The sequence below is a fragment of the Suricata suricatta genome, chromosome 5, assembly GCF_006229205.1.
Source record: "Suricata suricatta isolate VVHF042 chromosome 5, meerkat_22Aug2017_6uvM2_HiC, whole genome shotgun sequence".
Taxonomy (NCBI): domain Eukaryota; kingdom Metazoa; phylum Chordata; class Mammalia; order Carnivora; family Herpestidae; genus Suricata; species Suricata suricatta.
In genome coordinates, this window is record NC_043704.1 from 60000941 (window position 1) to 60020701 (window position 19761).

General features: G+C 44.5%; 1 protein-coding gene across 6 annotated transcripts in view; it reads left to right on the plus strand.

Annotated features, from left to right (window-relative positions):
- Nucleotides 1–19761, plus strand: part of SIDT1 (SID1 transmembrane family member 1) — a 103470-nt gene that overhangs the window by 80649 nt on the left and 3060 nt on the right. For 4 of the 6 annotated variants that reach the window (XM_029939298.1, XM_029939300.1, XM_029939303.1 and 1 more), the window contains 12 exons: nt 167–233; nt 1736–1809; nt 3018–3141; nt 3337–3454; nt 5882–6018; nt 6651–6759; nt 9817–9831; nt 11335–11411; nt 14894–14940; nt 18242–18347; nt 18432–18542; nt 19453–19566. In XM_029939298.1, the coding sequence (XP_029795158.1) occupies nt 167–233; nt 1736–1809; nt 3018–3141; nt 3337–3454; nt 5882–6018; nt 6651–6759; nt 9817–9831; nt 11335–11411; nt 14894–14940; nt 18242–18347; nt 18432–18542; nt 19453–19566 (1099 nt within the window). The remainder of the gene's footprint in view (nt 1–166; nt 234–1735; nt 1810–3017; nt 3142–3336; nt 3455–5881; nt 6019–6650; nt 6760–9816; nt 9832–11334; nt 11412–14893; nt 14941–18241; nt 18348–18431; nt 18543–19452; nt 19567–19761) is intronic. The other 2 variants (XM_029939299.1, XM_029939301.1) reach the window with 1 other exon arrangement.

A 19761-nucleotide genomic window follows, 5' to 3' on the forward strand; every position in this document is an offset into this window, starting at 1 on the left:
GTACAAGTGGGAGGCTGGAGAAGCAAGAACTGCATAATCAGTTTCTAATTACTTTTGCAAGTTAACTAGACAGTTATGGAGTGGAAGGATTCTTATATTTAAAAACTGTGCAAAAATTCCATTGTTAATTTGGAAATAACTATTCTGGTTCTCTCTGCCTGCTTAGGAATATCGTCACCATTGCTGTGTTCTATGCGCTGCCTGTGATCCAGTTGGTCATCACCTACCAGACAGTGAGTTCCACCCAGAACCCCAAAATCCCGGCTTTCATACTGCAGGGGGAGATTTTGCGATGACTTACAGAGAAAAGTATAAATAACTTGATCTCAGTCCAAGAATTAACTTCCAATTTCATCTTCAAATTGGACCTCTCCATTGCTTCATCTTTGATGAACCTTTAAATCTAGTTCCCAATTATGTTACCACAGAGGGGCCTGGGACCTCATATTATTTTGTCTACCAGTCTGAAGTTATTACCTTAATCTCATTCAGTCATAGTATCTAGCAACTGTATCTGTTATTTACCAGTCTGAACTTCTGATTATCAACCAGTAAGGAGTAGAGTAAATAAAGTTCCAGCCATAATAAAGAGACCTGGCATCTAATATAGTCTGTGCCCTCTCATTGAGGGTATTTTTTTTATAAAACTAAGAACAAGGGCACCTGGTGGCTCAGTCAGTTAGGCCTTCGGCTGCAGCTCAGGTCAGATCTCACATTCGTGGGTTCAAGCCCCGCGTCAGGCTCTGTGCTGACAGCTGGCTCAGAGCCTGGAGCCTGCTTTCGGTTCTGTGTCTCCTTCTCTCTCTGCCCTCGCCTCCTAATCTCATGCTCTGTCTCTCTCTGTATCAAAAATAAAATAAAAACACTTAAAAAATTAAAAAAATAAAACTAAAAACAGCTTTATAAAGCTAACAAGATAATATATAAAATAAGAACTAAAATAAAGTAAAAACAAATAAAGAAAGATAATAATTAAAACACCTTGAGAATCCCCATTGTGCTTTCATAGAATCTTGGGGTCCAGATGATAATGACCTTCTCTAGCATTTATTATACACAAGAAAGCCTACTTAGAAAGCACGGGGGGCTGCTGGTGTTTCTCATGCAGTGATCCTCACACTTTGCTGTGCATTAAAATTACCCGGGGAGTTTTGAAATTCCAGTGTCCCCGCTATACCCTACACCAAATTAGACCCAACTGTCAGAGAGTAGAACCAAGCATCACTACTGATTAGACCCCCAATGATCCTAATGTGTAGCCAAGTTGGAAAGCCATTGCTCTAATAATTTAGCCAGCTCCCTACTTGTTGTGTGATGAGGACAAGGACTTTTATGAGATTTTGGCACCAGTACTTATAACCTCCGTTCTCTCTCAGTACACCAGGGACCTGTCAGAAGGTACAGCTGTGCTGTGGTCTAGGAAGGGTCTCAGTGATAGAGATGGTGAGAAAAATGGGAAACGGAACATATGCTTCCTCCTGTCCACCTGCCCTTGGTTATCATTCCCACACGGAGCGGGGCAGCTCCATACCCTCCCAACATGCATCTAGAAAACAGAACATATCGTGACAGTCCTAATTAGCCTGTGCTGTGTAAAGGTGGCACACAGTGACCCGTCCCCTGCTGAGAAGGACACGGTAAATCAGTGTGAGCAGTGCCTGCCTTTTGCGGTTTCAGGCTGGCCTCAGTAGATGAAGAAAAACTGCATTTCCTCTTCTCACTCTTGATTTCGCAGGTGGTAAATGTCACCGGTAACCAGGACATCTGCTACTACAACTTCCTCTGTGCTCACCCTTTGGGCGTCCTCAGGTGAGCCCTGTCCTCTGGTTCCCCAAGAGGCATTCAGAGATTCCTTTCTGTATGATGTGATTTCAGTTTTTAAAAACACTAAGCACAGGGGCACCTGGGTGGCTGAGTCTGTTCATTGTTTCACTCTTGGTTTATGTTCAGGTCATGATCTCACAGTTCGGGAGTTCAAGCCCCATGTCGGGCTCTGCACTGACAGCTGTAGAGCCTGCTTGGGATTCTCTGTTTCCCTCTCTGTCTGCCCCTCCCTGACTTGTTCTCTGTCTCTCTGTCTCTGTCTCTGTCTCTCTCTCTCTCTCTCTCTCTCTCTCAAAATAAGTAAACAAACATTAAAGAAATACTAAAAACAACCATGGTTAAGTATCCCAGTCAAGAGTAAAGAGGGATGAAATCAAGAAGTTGAGACCAGATATCTTCCTTTCATTCCTGTATAGGGGCCTCAGAAAACGTTCCTAAGAATGACAGCTGAGAAGAGGGCATGTTTTTGAAAACATGGGGTCTTGGCTGTGATCACCTCATGCGTGGGCATGAGCTGCTCGTATGTTAATCCACTGAACAGCCTCATGAGACAGGTGGAATTAGCATTACTCCATCTTCATATGGAGACACTAAGGCTTAGAAAGGAACTTGCAGAAGGTCCCTCAACTATTAGTGATGTCAGGACTTGAACCCAGACCTGCTGCCTCCAAGGTCACAGTCTAGCCACCAGAACATGTTGAAGTGGAAAGAACAGGCTTCTTGTTCCAGAACTGAACCAGCCTCAGTTTCCTGAAATAAAGCAGCTGGTCATGACTGGCTGACAGTCACTGTTACAGAGCTGAATATTGACACACAAAGCATGGGCCCATCTAGGAGAATTCTCTCTCACAGTGTAGCTGAAACACTTGGCCAAACAGCCCATCTTGGGAGCAGCTCTGTTTCCTGGGATTCATTCCATGCCAGTACTGTCAGGATAAGAGAGGATTGGGTGGGTACTGGGGAAGCCACACAGGCATCCAGGGGAGGAAATGGACACATGATCACAGGTTAGGCATCCTAAAATAAAGGAGTTGGGTTAAAGATGATCTCTGTTGATCTGCCAGTCCTGAAATCTTACAAAAAGTCTAGGTAGAAAACATGGATTGCTTAGTGTACTCGCTCATTCGAGCGTTCTTTCATTCTCTGAATCTCTTGGATCACCTCAACTCTCTCATCGTTTCCTCATCCCTTAGCGCCTTCAACAACATTCTCAGTAACCTGGGCCATGTGCTCCTGGGCTTCCTCTTCCTGCTGATAGTCTTGCGCCGAGACGTTCTCCATCGCAGAGCCCTGGAAGCCAAGGACATCTTTGCCATGGTGAGGAGATGGAGGGCAAATTGGATGTGGGAGCTAGGAAGGGTCATGGTTCCAAGTGGGATCTGCAAAGGGGAAGGACATCTGGCTTGACGGTGTGGTGAGGAATAACAGGAGGCCAGAAGCTTGGGTTTCCAGATTCTGTGGCTCTGTCACCAATTGGTGTCTTTCCATTGACCACACTTTCTCCTTTTCCAGGAATATGGGATCCCTAAACACTTTGGTGTTTTCTATGCGATGGGCATCGCGTTGATGATGGAAGGAGTGCTCAGTGCTTGTTACCACGTCTGCCCTAATTACTCCAACTTCCAATTTGGTAATTAGAATTTACATCAATCCCACAGATTTGAGTTATGGGAGTCTTGTCCTGGGGCCCTCCACAAAATGCAAAGCTCAAATATGCAAGAATTAAATGTGAGCTAAAGTGATTCAAGGGCACCTCCCCACCAGGCATCGTTTCTACATGTGGTACCATTTTTTTTCTCTCCAACCACCCTTCAGACAAGAAAATGCTCAACAGTGAATGATGATCCCATGGCTAGATCTGCAGGTAGGCAATGGGCTAAGCATTAGGCAGCAGGGCTGACAAAATCCACCAACAGACATCTGGAAGGTTCCCTTAGTATAGTTTGGCTTAACTTAGTAATTAGACTGCTTTGGGTTGAAAATAGTATAAAGCTCAATTCAACTAAATTAAGTAATAAGACAATTATCAGCTCACCTTCTGAAAGTCCAAATGTGGAAAGGGCTTTCAGTTGATTTATCTGGTGTCTCTGACTCCAATTCTCCACAATCCCTTGGGTTGTGCCCAGCCTGTAGGCTGATTTTATCCTCAGGCTATCAGGAAACTCATGATGGCAAAAATAGCTACAGCGGGTCCGGCTTTCTGTCTCTATCTACCTCAAGATGCCTGGCGGATGCAGCAAGCTGATTTTTAGAAACCTTCATTTAAGAGCAAGGAAACTTCTTTGCCAAAATCCCCCAGATAACATTCTTCCACACCTCAGTAGTTTAAATAGTCATGCACCCATTCCAGAATGATTCCGTACCTGCTGGTTAGCTCAGGCCTGGGTTGGGATACCAATCATGGTGGCAAAGGAGGGGGATTACCTTTAGACCAATGAGAACCATCTGTGGAACCACAGGTGGGGTCAGCTTTGTAGAAACCAATAAGCTAAAAAGACGTGCATCTCTGAATTGAAAATTGGGCTGAGGTAGTTGAGTTACTACTACCAGCTGTCAGGAGGGAGAGAGGGAAAAGGGGATGCCAGTGGTAGGCAATTAACAGTGACCTCCACACTCAAGGATAAGAGTTTTAAAAACAGTCATTTTTCTGTTTGTACACTAGCTTCTGTCTGTGAGCCCAGAACACCACAGAAACTCTCTGCCACATTTAATTTTTTTAAATTAGAAACATGTTTAATAGAGAAACTACAGAGAATAGTATCATTCACTATGCAGAATGAACAAATGCCAACATTTTAAAATATCTGCCTTAAATCTACCTTTTCAGAAATAAAACATTGTGCAGCACCTGGCTGCCTCAGTCAGTAGAGCATGCAATGCTTGATATCAGGGTCATGAGTTCAAGCCCCGTGTTGGGCAATTTTAAAAAAAGGAGAAGAAAGAAAGTATATGTGACAAAGTTGAGTCCTTTGAACTGCTTTCCAAATTTATCCCCCCAATTTCTTCCCCAGAAGTAACAGCCTGACTAATTTGATATTTATCAGTCCAGTTTTTAACTTTTTACCACATTTGTAGTAATTAATATTTATCAAACTATGTTCTACACATTTTTTCATCCAACAATATGTTTTCAAGGTTTATGAATATTGAATCAAGGACATCATTCATTTTTAAGGACTGTCATCTTCTGTAATAAAAATAGGTATACTATATATCTTTCAATTCCTCTACTGAACATGTAGATGCTGCCAATATGCTGCTATTGCAGACAGTGCTGCAGTGAACACCCTTACATACTTCTCTTTGTGCACATCTGAGAGAGGTTCCCTGGGACACCTAGAAGCAGAATTTTGGAGTCATCTGGTTTTATCGGTCACCATTTTACCAACAACTTCCGAGTTTCTCCAGCGTATTAACTCCTACTCCCTCTAGCTGCCTGAGATTTCCCGTTTCCCGATATCATCACTAACATGTTACGGGCAGACATTTAAATGTTTTGCTACATTCTTGAGTAATATGGGACATTGCCTTGATGCTTCGATTTGCATTTCCATAACTGTCATGCAGCTAAGCCACTTATAATTTCTAGCTGTTTTCCATCCCTAGGCTGTAAAGCTATATATGAGCAATCAATTAAATGAGCTATATATTGAGTAATCACTGTGGTTATATCTCAGGACTCAGATAAGAACCTTCCACACCCACCTAGCATTCTCTCTATGGTCACAGTGTCACCAGGATGGACTCTTGCTATTGCAGTTGAACACCAGCATTTAAATGCAAATACCCCTGCAAGTGGGGATAGTCAATTATATATCCTATCATCATATACCTTTCTTCTGTGAACTAGGAATAGCCTTGGAAGGGTTTAGAAGTGGAGTATGTGGGGTCTGTCCAGAGAATGCGCCTGCGGAGGCTGCCATGTTGGAGGTCTCCGCACAGACTGAGGGCAGCAAATATTCTAGGGCCTGAAGGCAGGGGTGTTTCCAAGACTAAAGAGCAATTGTCTGCCGCCTACCGGATCCTGATTGTTTCGGCTCCTCCTGTGTGCCCTCAGACACCTCCTTCATGTACATGATCGCTGGCCTCTGCATGCTGAAGCTCTACCAGACCCGCCACCCAGACATCAATGCCAGCGCCTATGCTGCCTATGCCTCCTTCGCAGTGGTCATCACACTCACCGTCCTCGGAGTGGTGCGTCCCTCCCCATGGCCTTCAGCCTGGCTTTCCAAACATGCCCCCTTGGGAGGGTTTTTGCTGTTTGTTTGATGGGCCTCAGGGGAACCGGTTTAAATTAATTACAATCCTTGATTCCTGCCACACGACCATCATGGGTCAATCATGGCATTTTATTGAGTTACTTAGCGATTTATCTCTAATAATGTAATAGGCACCTGTAAAACTACCCCTGGGGAGTTTCACTGTAAAGCTGGGACCTGACTCATGTGAGACTGGAATAGAGATGGTTAAGCTGATGGGAGAGACCGACTTAGAAGAGCAGCAGCGACTTTCTAAATGTTCAGGGACACATGTCCGTTGTCTGCTCATTGGAAGAGCATTAGCCCTCAGGTCTAAACCTATTGCCCCTTCGAAGTTGCTCAGTGCCTCACCCATTTCCTCCTTCTTCCATTTTACCTTGGCCAGGTAGCCGTTCTTTTTGTGCAACATGATCCCTGTGAACTCACAGGAGTTGCAGGGGTGGAGGGGGAGTGTCAAAATTCGTGCACAGCCCCTTTTTGGACTCCTTATGCATACATGAGAGAATGATTTTCGTGAGTCCTGTGGGGAAAACGCTGGATGAAGGTAACCTCCACCTTTACTCTTAGGTGTTTGGAAAAAATGACCTGTGGTTCTGGGTCGTCTTCTCTGCAATCCATATCCTGGCGTCTCTGGCCCTCAGCACCCAGATCTACTACATGGGTCGTGTCAGGACAGGTGAGTCACCTGTTACTCTATGCTAACACGCGGATTAACTCCCCTCAAGAAAGCGCTGTCTTTGCTCGCCCTAAATGGAAGTGTTGCTAATCATCATGAACACATGCTCTGAATTCTGGGTGTTTAATAACACCGTCTCCTATATAGGATTACAATGAGCTATTGCCACTAGTTCTGTTTCCAACTGGGAAACTAAGCTGGCCATGCTCAGACCTGAGGCACACCTCCCGCTCCAAGTCCCAGGGCTTTATAACTCACAGAACCCTGAAAGTCGTTTGAAGAATTGTTGGTCGGCACTCCACCCGTTCCACCTAGAGAAATAGTTTTCAGGGTTTAAAAGGACTGTTTCTCTAAGCAGGCTGCATGGTTCTCAAGAATGAATTTTGTATTGTTTTCAAATTCTGGGACTGACACGTTTTAAGACTTATGAATAACAGGCAGGACACCTGAATGATCATATTAGAGCGCTGTGTGCTTCGTGGAATGTGAACGTAGCACGTTAGAGCACCATCCATGGAAATCAGCTTCTGCTCTGCGGCCGTCACACAGCATACATGGGGACAGATAGATTTAAGTCATGTTAGAGCATTTAAATATCCCAAGTCTGTTTAAGGTCCAGGAAGTCAGACTTACATATTCTTTTGTGTATTTCAAGAAAAATATTTGTACATAAACATAAGCTGAACCTTAGTATTTGCAGAGCAAGATTGTAAATAAAAGCCCACTAAAAATTTTTAAATTGTAAAGCAGACCAGAAAACTATTTAATACATAGAAAGGAGGGAGAGAGGGAGGGAGGCAGGCAGGCCAACAGACTGATAAATGTAATATGCCTTCATTACAACCTAGAAGGTCCAGGTTCACATTTATAATTGTCGGTTCCTCAGAAGAACACTCCAGAACATAGCTGCATGGGAGAGCTGGTCCTCAGCCGCTGCCCCTCTTTTCTTCCCACACTGGCTCTGTCCTCCGTCTTAAGGGATCTCACAAGCATGTACATGGATATTCTTGCACAGCATTCAGCTGGTCCCTCCTCACCCCTAGAGATGCCCGCTCCAGGGGTACCATCGGCCCTCAGGAAGGTAGACTGAGGAAGGGGGCTATGCAGGTTCTGTGAGGGGACTCAGGGAATTCTGGGACTCAGGAATTCAGAATGTGGCCCAGAAGGAGTGTCCCCTTGTCCGGCAGACCCCCTCGCTCACTAGGGAGTCAGGGCCTTTAAAATACAGCCAGGTCTAAGAGTGATTCTACATGAACAAGTAACTTTCAGATTCGAAAGCCAAATAAAACAACTTCTCACTTTGGCAGTTTAGTTTTCCCCTGTGGCACAGTCAGTAGATTTGCCCTTGGCAGTAACAGAGTGAATGTACCTTCAAATCGCCCAGTGGAAGCATTAACTGGTTGTACAGAGCATTTGGCTTGATGCTCTGATCATGCCCCATTCTCTAGATTCAAAGGTGAGTGAAAGCATACGAAGTCACCTTTGAGAAGGAAAATAATCTGGAGCATGCTTGTTCTGGTTGCTTGAATACAGATGTATGTAACAGAAAAATAAACTTGAATATAGATGTATGTAACAGTAGTGACCATTGATAATATAAGAGGAGCTTTTAATATATCTATACCAATTTTGCCCATACAATTTTGCAATACTGGATTAATTTACCTTTTATTTATTAAAATTTCTTTAAATGTTTATTTATTTTTGAGAGACAGAGTGTGAGCAGGGGGAGGGCAGAGAGAGAAGAGACACAGAATGTAAAGCAGGCCTCAGGCTCTGAGCTCTAGCTGTCAGCACAGAGCCCGAAACAGGGCTCAAACTCATGAGCCACAAGATCATGACCTGAGCCAAAGTCAGCCACTTAACCAACTGAGCTGCCCAGGCGCTCCTAGTTTACCTTCTTAAAAAGGAGAGGTGTGATGGATTGTATTATGACCACGTAATACTCTGTAGGGTTTCAATGGGAAAAAGATGTCGCACACAAAGATGAAGGATTTAGTCACAAAGCGACTATTCCTAAGACAAGGTCAAGGTAGAAGAGAATGAAAGGGGTAGTCTGGCAACCTGGGGTAAGCAGCAGAGAAGCTTTCATATTCATTAGTGCAAAGGACAGGAAGGAAATAGTTACCAAAATGTGGAAGGAGAGGAAGTCACTCTGAAAGACACGGCCAGTCTAAGGCAACCTCATAGGGAGGACAGAAGGTAGGTAGGTACTCCGAGCTCACTCTCCCTCCTGTGTCCCTCCAGTCTCCTACTGGGACTTCCCATTGTCCAAACCTGAGGAGAGTGAGCAAATCCACGTACTTGATCCTACGGTCAGCCTCCTGGGCCCAGGGCGGTACAGAGATGTGGCAAATGAGTCTGCAAGGGTAAATGCAAGACAGCCAGTGCATAGCACAACTGAGTGTTTTCAATTTCTCTACCCAGGGAGTCTTCCCCAGGTGGTCACAGATTTACCAGAGTCAAAAGGAAAATGTCCTGTGCTACGGTGACAATGATTGCATCTCAATTTAGTCCAAAGGCAGGAAGTCGGGTTAGTGGACAGTGGTTCAGTCAACACCAGCCTCTCTGCCCATTTCACAGGCTGCCTTTGCTTTCTCAAATGACACACACCCTTCTCCGTGGCCCTCAGGCCACACCTGCAAACAAAAGTGGATACAGGAAGAGTAGCAGCGATGGGGCAGAGCATCTCACAAGAAGGACAGAAAACCAGAGAGCCACTGGCCCAGATCATGACTGTGCTGCCAGAGCCCGAGAAGACGATGGCAGGGATCACTTGTGAGAGAGGATGGATTGCCAAATGCAAGTGGTGCATAAAAGAGATAGGGAGAGAGAGAATCTGATTCCCTCTTTGAGGAATAGAAAATGTCTGAATGTTTCAGACAGGCAGGAAGATTCTGTGTTCTTTATGATGAGCAAACGTACTTTTTTTAACTGGAAAATAAAATTAAAGTCATCATTTTGAGAGAAAAATAAAATGACCAGTAGTTTACCTGTTTGGCTACCTTCTTATATCATTTTCTTTTCTCATTTCTTGTCTGCTTCCGAACGATTCAGATGTGTCTGACACAGGTAATGTTCAGCCACCCTTCCCAGGGCCCTAGATTGGCTTCTTAACAAAGTGACCTCCCTGGCTGTCCTGCCAGCCTGGCTCTCTGAGGGATCAGCTATGGGGAGGAGGGCAGAGAGAGGCTCAGAGGAAGGGACACGCTCCAACCCAGCCTGCCTGGTGCCTCTTCTGGGCTATTGCACGGACCCGTCCCAACCCTCCCTCCCTCAGTAGATCTGGTCTAGTGAAGTCTGGCGAAATCGATCCCAGGGGTAGACGTGAGGAGCACTAGCATTCACAACACGCCCAGGGGCCACTCTCGCTGAAATGTTTTATTTGAGCAGCCCCCAGCCTTGCCTGTGATGTCTACACGTGGAGAAGGGTCACAGAAAGTTCCACCTGTGACCCTCACCCTGCTCACAGGACAACCGTAATGCACACCCATGCTGTGTTTCACACTATGCTTCTGAAGGATCACATTTAAAAATTCTTCCCCATCTTTTTCTCTCCATCTTTACTCACATTCCTTTGATTACTGTTGCAGTACAAGTTTAGACTCTCTGAACGTGCTTTGTAGACTTCGGTGTCCCTTGGCTCAATTCCTACTGACTTATAACCACATGGAGAAATACAGATTTGGATTTTTACAAGCTAAGATTTCCCATCCTCTAGAGAGAGCAGATGTTTTAAGGTACTTGGAGGGGCCCCGTAACATCTCTGCTATGAAGGAAACCCCTCTGGAGGAGTAAACTGTAGACAAGGAGGAACTTAGCTGGCGGAGACGACAGAGGCGCTGGCTGGCCACCCAAATTATTTGTGAACATTTGTCACTTGCGTCCACTGCACTTGCCTTTTTCTGCAGTATGATGCCTGGATACGGCACACTTTACATGACAGCACTGGAACATACAGGCACAAGTTTTTTTAATTTTTATTTCTTAAACGTTTATTCATTTTCGAGAGAGAGCAGAAAAAGGGCAGAGAGAGAAGGAGACAGAGGATCCAACGTGGGCCCTACACTGACAGCAGCGAGCCTGACACGGGGCTCAAACTCACAAACCATGAGCTCATGACCTGAGCCAAATTTGAACACTTAACCAAGTGAGCCACCCGGGTGCCCCACAGGCACCATTTGAAAAAATATTTTTTAATTTTTTTAATGTTTTTATTTTTGAGAGAGAGACAGACAGCATGAACAGAGGATGGACAGAGAGAGAGAGAGGGAGACACAGGATCTGAAGACAGGCTTCAGGCTCTGAGCTAGCTGTCAGCACAGAGCCTGTTGCGGGGCTCGAACCCACCAACCGTGAGATCATGACCTGAGCCGAAGCCGGACAGTTAACCGACTGAGCCACCCAGGCGACCCAGGCACCATTTTTTGAAAGCAAACATTTGTTGTATACCTAATAAATACAAAGCACGCTTTCTTAGAAGGTGAAGATGACATCATCTTGGCCCTAAAGTCATATGGGGGTATTCCGTAGCATCTCTGACTGAGCCTTACCGTGCAATTGTGTCTTTGGCAGATTTGGGGATTTTCCGTCGAGCCGCTATGGTGTTCTACACGGACTTTGTCCAGCAGTGCAGCCGGCCTCTGTATATGGTACGTGCGTGCTCCGATGTGCCTTGGCCTTGTCCCAGAGAGAAGAGGAACAGTACAAGGGGTAGGCTCGGGGCAGACACTCAGGTTCCCTAAATCAAGAGGGCCAGATGGCGCAGAGTGGCTGAGTTCCAAGGAGGGGGAAGAAGCATGTTCCTTACTTTTCTTCTTGCTCATAAAAAACAGATTGGGATAGATCCATTTTTATACATGAAATATTGCTAGTGTTTAGAGAAGAAATCTGTGTATACATACAAAACTAGGAAGCAGGGACAGTTGCTGTGGGGAAGGAGCAAGGCAGGCTGTCATCCACAGAGGTTTGATGATTTCACTTGTGGATGTGCACAGGGCACTCACTCAATACCATGACAGCAGGCATACACCAGGCTTGTCCCAAGCAAACTGGGACAAACTGGCATGTCACTCCAGTTGCTTTCATCAAGAACTTAACACTTTCAGGAGCGCCTCGGTGGCTGTCAGTTAAGTATATGATTTCAGCTCAGGTCATGATCTCTCAGGTCACGAGTTTGAGCCCCGCGTCAGGCTCTGTGCTGACAGCTCAGAGCCTGGAGCCTGCTGCAGATTCTGTGTCTCCCTTTCTCTCTGTCCCCCTCCCCCTGCTCACACTCTCTCTTTCCTTCTCAAAAATAAAGAAATATTTTTTAAAAAATTTTTAAAAGAACTTAACGCTTTCCACACTATACATTCGTTTGATTTTTGTATGTTGTTTGATTTTTACAGTAAGCAAGGATATTTTCTTCAAAACTGTGGTTATTACTTACTGGTTGAAATACAAGTTCTAAAAATTCTCCATCACCGTTTTCAGTATATCATACATTCCTACACTAAGCAGAGGGATTGGGACCCTGGTCCCAGCCATATCTTGGCGCACTGGCCAGCGAGTGACATTAGGAGGCCACATACGTGCTGCGGGCCACTGCCCAACCTTTCCATGATGATGTGGCCAGAACTCGTGATAGTGTTTGGGCCTGACACACAGGAGTTCACTAAGTACTTACTAATAATGTATGATCAAATAGTTTATGATCACAGTGACATAACAGAATATGAGAATGTTTTTACCCTTAGAGCTTGGGCAGGAGCTGTAGGCACTGAAAATTGAGGGGGCTGAGGCTGAAGGGTTTTATTTACATGAGAACTTAAAAACCCGGTAAGATGGCGGCTCTTGGGTGGCTCAGTCGGTTAAGCGTCTGACTTCAGCTCAGGTCATGATATTGTGTTTTGTGGGTTCAGGCCCCACATCAGGCTCTCTCAGAGCCTGGAGCCTGCTTCAGATTCTGTGTCTCCCTCTCTCTGCTCCTCCCCTGCCGTTGCTCTCTCTCTCTAAGAAAAAATAAGTTTTTAAAAATTTTAGAAAAAAACAACAGTAGGACCTGTGAGTATTTTGAGAGTTAAGTCTGCCTTAGCTGTGAGCCATGAGGAACAATTAATATTTTGTTTGCTCACATTAAGTGACGCAGGCTGTCTTTTTTTCTAGCAGGCTATTTTTTAGCCAGTTTTCTAAGTTCACAAAAAAATTGAGCAGAAAATACAGAGATTTCCCATCAATGCCTTCCCCCATACATGCACAGCCTCGCCCACCATCCACACTCCCAACCGGAGCAGTACATTTATTACAGTTGATGACCCTCTATTACCACATCATAATCCTGGTGCCTGGATGGCTCAGTGCATTAAGCGTCCGGCTCTTGATTTTGGCTCAGGTCACGATCTCACAGTTTGTGGGATCGAGCACCATGTTGGGCTCGGTGCTGAGCTGGAGCCTGCTTATGTTCTTCTCTCTCTATCTCTCTCTCTCTCCCCTCGCCCCTCCCCCCCATAAAAAAAAAAACTTTAAAAAAACACATCATAATCATTCCAAGTCAGCAGTTTACAATTCCTACTTGCTATTGTACATTCCACGGGTTTTGACAAATGTATGACGTGGGTCCACCATCGCAGTGTTATGCAGAGGATCTCACTGCCCTAAAGACTCTCGGCATTGCACCTGGTCGTCTCCCCCTCCTCTCCCAGTCCTGGCAACCACTCATCTTTTTATTGTCTCCATAGTCTTTTCCAGAATGTCACAGAGTTGGAATAATACAGAATTTAGCCTTTAAGATCGGCTTCTCTCCATTAGTGATATGCATGTAAGGTGTCTCTGTGTCTTTTCATGGCTTGGTAGCTCATTTCTTTTTAGCATCGAGTACTAGTGCATCGTCTGGATGTACTACATTTTGTTTATCCACTCACCTATTGAAGGACAATCCGTAATTTGGCAATTACAAATAGGCTGCTATAAAAATTTGTGTGCCGGTTTTTGTGAGGGTGTATATTCTAAACCCCTTTGGTTAAATACCAAGGAGTGCAGTTCCCAGATCATATGGCAAACGTTATGTTTAGTTTTCTAAGAAATTGTCGAACTGTCCTCCAAAGTGGCTGTACCATTTTGTGTTCTCACGAGCCATGAATGAGAGCTCCTGTTTGTCCACATCCTCGCTGACATTGGGTATTGCAACGTTTTAGCCTTCCTAATAGATGAGCTAATGTTTAAAAAAATTTTTTTAATGTTTATTTTTATTTTTGAGAGAGACAGAGCGTGAGAGGGGAAGGGTAGAGATAGAGGGAGACACAGAATCTGAAGCAGGCTCCAGGCTCTGAGCTGTCAGCACAGAGCCCAACACGGGGCTCAAACCCACGAACTGTGAAATCGTGAGCTGAGCTGCAGTCAGATGCTTACTTACCCAACTGAGCCACCCAGGCGCCCCAGAGCTAACTTTTTTTAAAGGAAGATATTTCCTCCAAACTAGATTGATCACCCACAAAAGCAGAGAATCTATACTTTTAGGTAGTCCATGAAGCCATGCAAATTAAGATATAAGCAGATGCCACCTAAACATTTACGGTGTACACAAAGGAGCAGGACCACGTGAATTAATCTCTATTGGAGGAACTTTCCTTTGAGACGGACCTTTCTTATTTTCCCCACCACCACTATCTTTAGTGTAAAGGCTGTGTGTTTAGAGACCAGGAGCCTGGGAGTCGCAGGGCCTCCTTGGAGCCAGAGTAACGGGGAGGAAACGGGTGCCCTGCAGGCGAGCTGCCTCCTGGCTCACTGAGTAACAGCGCCAGGAAACGGTTCTGGATTACGTTACACCCACAGCAGACTTCTTTTAACTACCAAGTAACCCCCCCCACACCGACTTCCTCAAGAAGTGGGCCCAGGGTGCCCAGCTCCCCTAAACACTGGTGGGGACGACAGTAAGAGTCCCGTTTACTCCCCACGCTGTGGCCGTCACAGAGCCACAGTCCCAGGCCTCGCCCTTTGTTCCCGCAGGAGATGAGTGTCCGACCGCAGCCGCGGCTCTTAGAACCATGGAAACTCTTTTCACCAGGCAACTGGTTCCCCATAATTGATGCTTCCCCTACAGTAGGGCAAAAGAAGAGTGATGTGTGCAGCCTCTCATTGGATGTTTTCCTTCCAGGACAGAATGGTGTTGCTCATCATGGGGAATCTGGTTAACTGGTCCTTGTAAGTAGCCTTAGGAGGACACATTTTTCTCTTTATTGATGTCTGTAACACCGCGGTTTAGCTTTCCTTGGCTGTCATTTTTATGAAGAAATATGGAATTAAGGAGAGTGTAGGACTGTGCTTGCCCTAGGGACTTGAAAGAAAGGTGTTTTTCCTCCTGCAGAGAATGCACTAGGAAGCCTGTGTGCCAACGGCGGTCTCTTAAAGCACTGAGCTCCAACACCTTGCTGCACTGGATTCATTTGCTCCACAAGACCAACATCAAATCTGTTGTCTATGTGGATAGACTTCATAGATCGTTAGATGACTGAGGTTATGCCAGAAGTTGCGAACATGAAGCATAGTTTTAAACTCTTGTAGAACTTTCCATTGAGGCTGCCCAACAGGCATTTCCCTTTCTTACTAAATGTGTGTGTTTGCGCACACAGGCATACAAGCCTTGCTCCTATTTATTTCTTGCCCTTTTGTTCTCAATCTTCCCACCACACCAATATCCTTATTCTTTTCCCTCATTATCACCTTGGCCTTTTCCCCTCCGATGGCTTCAAGATAGAACAGTAAAACAGACCTATATTTTTGCTATCTGTAACTATTTTATACAGCCCATTCTCAACTTTAAAATGTGAAGGAGTGAGCTGTTTCATTAATTCCCCCACATAGGTAAGTTTAGTTGCTTTTTATGGGTGGTTCTTAGTGGATGTGCTAAAAAGGTCAGTGACCTTTGATAAAAGATGACTCCTGCCTCCCTTTAGGACATGAAAGGATTGAAAAAAGAGGCCCACCTTCAGGGGAAGCCAGAATCTGGTTTTGAGAATTCAAATCTTATTTGGGGCATATGCTTGTGGAAGGAACTTCCCGTTATGAGGTCACCTTGGGATTACCTCGGGGTAAGCTCCAGACCTGTGAAGGACCTCCTTTAGGTAGAGACACGTCGTCGAAATGGGTGATTCTTGGCAGTGGTCACCCGTGGCGCTTCTGACCTCTCTTTTAGGGTGGATCCCGCAGTCCTGACGACTCTGTAACACAGGGTGCAGGGTGCTCGTGGGACAAAAGGGACCAACCGCTTGATATCGAGCAGCTGATAACTATGTCCCCAGTGCTCACAAACACCTGGCTTGTCCCCGCCCCTCCCGTAACCGAAACCAAACCCCCAATCTGCTCACAAGACGAGGTGAATGGCCTCTTTTTCTTACACAGGAACTCTTTGGGCAGCAAGGTCTGCGGGGATGAATGAGGTGTGACAACACACCCCCACTATGGGAACCTGGTGGAGGGCTAGCTCCCTCTCTGTTTCTCCATCTTCAGTTTCCCGTGGACCCTACAAGACTGGAGCGATTTCATATGAACCTTGAATGTTATTTTAAAAAGAATCACACTCATATAGTCATGAAGAAGAATGGTGCATCTGTACATAGAAGGAGATGTCTGTGTGTGTATATATATATACATACATATATGTACATACACACACAAAACAAGAGAGAGAAGAATAAACCAAATGTGACAAACGCTAATAATTGATGAATCTGAGTGTAAAGTATACAAGAGTTGTTGGTATATTGAAGAACTCCAATTCTTGGAGGAGAAAATTTCTTGTATTACAAAAAACAAAGTTAGTTGGAATACAAAGGGAACAAAAAGAGAGTCCATTAATAACAGCTTTAGAGTTGAAATACTTAGGAATAAACTTTGAGGGACAGGAGGGATCTTACTACAGAAAATCTAATTACTTGGGGCACCTGGGTAGTTCTGTCAGTTAAGCATGTGACTTCGGCTCGGGTCATGATCTCAAGGCTGGTGAATTCAAGACCTGTGTCAGGCTCTGCTGACAGCTCAGATCCTGGAGCCTGCTTCAGATTCTGTGTCTCCATCTCTCTCTGCCCCTCCCCCACTCATGCTCGTTGTCTCTCTCTCTCTCCTTCAAAAATAAATATTTTTTTTTAAAAAAAGAAAATTTAATTACCTTATTAGAAGGCATCAAGGAATGCTTAACTGAAGGAAGAGATGTTGTGCCTGGGTGGGAAGATTAACTATTGTAAAGATATTAATGCTCAAAGTAATGCAAAAATTTCTCCCTAGAATTGGAATTAAGTTAATAGGATTTTGTTCTGAAATTATGTGCCTACTTTGGCAAAATTTTCAAAGGTTTCTGCCAAAAAAAAAGGTTAACAGAAGGAAAGAGAGGCAGAGGAGTATAGTGAGTAGCCCAGCATTATCAGATAGAACTTTCTGGAATGATAGAATTGTTCTACACTGCATTTTCCAATATGGTAGCTATTAGCCAAATATGGTTACTGAACATTTGAAATGTGGCTAGTGTGACTGAGGAACTGAATTTTCGATTTTATTTAATTTTCATTAATTTAAATTTAAATGACCACATGTAGCTCCTCTATTGGGTACTATAACCTAGTCTAACCAGATAATCTAACATATTCTAAAACAATAACACAGGGATCCAAAATTAGAAACAAATTCGTCAATCAGAATGGAAAGGATAGAAATCCAACTGCATATGTGTGTATATCTATTGATTAAAAGTAAGCTTTTCAAAACAAGGACGTAGGAAGGAAGAGTTATATAATAAAGAGTTTTATTGTAACTGAATAAAAATCTGGAAAAAAAGCAATGCTAAACCTCAACAAAAATAAACTTCAGTATTAATGTAAAAACCATAGGGGTACCTATGTGGCTCAGTCGGTTGAACTTCTGACCCTTGATTTCAGCCGGGAGTCCAGCTCCGTGCTGGGTGTGGAGCCTGCTTGGGATTCTCTCTCTGTCTGTCAGTCTGTCTGTCTGTCTGTCTCTCTCTCTCTCTCTCTCTCTCTCTCTCTCTCTGCCCCTCCCCCATTCACGCTCTCCCTCTCTGTCAAAAATAAACAAACATTTTTAAATAAATAAGTAATAAAAAACATAGCTAGGAAAATTTTGATGTGTGTCAAGCCAATTTTGAGATAATTCCACTTCTAGTAATCGAGTCTAATGAATTAATCTCAAATGCAAAAAAAGAGAAAAGCATAATATGTCTCAAGGTAGTGATTTATTCATTGCAACGTATTTTACAATAACGAAAAGCTGCAAGGCAAAGGGAAAACTTTTTCGACTAGAGAGGAAAGAGGATTGTGTTAACCCACTTATGAGAACCTTATAAACATCAAAACTGAAGGTCTGAAGGAGGTGTTGTAATTTGCTTACGTTAGAGGGTTTTTCCTTCCCTTCCTCCGCGGAATGGAGGTGGGGAAGTGAAAAAGCCAACAATGTTACAAACCCACCTGGATGCCTACATCCCTCCCTCACCCAGCGCCCTCTTTGGGCTGATCTATCGACCCCGGGACTTCGCTTCCTACATGCTGGGAATCTTCATCTGTAACCTGCTGCTCTACCTGGCCTTTTACATCATCATGAAGGTGAGCGTGCGCGCGGGGCGGGGGCGGCCGGCCAGCCCGGGTGGGTACACGCCGCCGAGGGCTCCATCTCCTCTCCATCCGCAGCTCCGCAGCTCCGAGAAGCTCCTCCCCATCCCACTCTTCTGCATCGTGGCCACGGCTGTGGTGTGGGCCGCTGCTCTGTACTTCTTCTTCCAGAATCTCAGCAGCTGGGAGGTAAGAGGGCACTTTTCTTTTCAGAGGAAATGTTCTCCCTCCATCTTGACTTTTTGCCTTTCCTCCTTGCCTCTGTCTGTGTGCTTGTTGCTGTTTGCCTTTGAAAGGAAAGCTTTCTCTAGAAGGGATGACATATACGCCATGCTGTCGTCATTGTCAGGGTGTGCCTTCTCAAGGTGTGAGCCCTACAAACATGGCAGATTGGATCCTCATTCCGTGTTGTATTATGACCCTCTTGCAGATGCATGTTAACATGTGAGGAACCTTCATTAGTTTATCTTTTCATAATCCCCGCCCATAAACAAATACAAAGCGTCAAGTGTCTATAAATCCATTGTATAGATGGGAAAACTGAGGCCTAGGAAACAAGTGATACATTGAGTAGCAGAAAGAAAGCCTCAGCTCTCCATCACCACAATCAGTTTTAGGACATTTGTTATCACTCCAGAAAGAAAGCCTGCGCAGTAGCAGTCACTTTCCGTTTCTCCCTAAACCCCCAGCAACCACGAATCCATCTTTTGTCTCTATAGATCTTCCTGTTCTGGACATTCGTACACATGAACTCATATAACATGTGGTCTTCAAGTCTAGCTTAGCCTTTCATCCATTTGGTAGCACGTTATCAGTCCTTCATGTCTTTTTATTGCTGAATAATTTTCTATTGTACGCATAGAGCACATTTTATCTATCATCAGTTGAGAAACATTTAGGTTGTTTACACTCTTTGGCTCCTAGGAATGTTGCTGCTGTGAACATTGTGTACAAGTTTTTGTGTGGACTAATGTTTTCTTGGAAGCTAACTTTTTGAGCCGGGCATCTAATAGTATTTTTGTAGCTTTCTGGACGCTCAGTCCTCTGGACGGTTGAACTGTAGGAATGCTCACCTATATTCTGCCTCACCTTCCTCCAGGGAACCCCAGCCGAATCCCGGGAGAAGAACCGGGAGTGTATCCTGCTCGATTTCTTTGATGACCATGACATCTGGCACTTCCTGTCTGCCACTGCCCTGTTTTTCTCATTCTTGGTGAGTTTATAATACCCATCCGTCAATTTCTTCTCTCTTCACCTCCTGTATTTTTCTTCTCCGCCTTCCTTAACTTTTTATATTTCTAACTTCTCTTTATAATTCCTTATTATAATTTAACATACAGATTCTTTTATTCTTGTTTTCACATTGTATCCTTTGGTTAGATCTTTATTTTCATTTTCCTTTTACTTT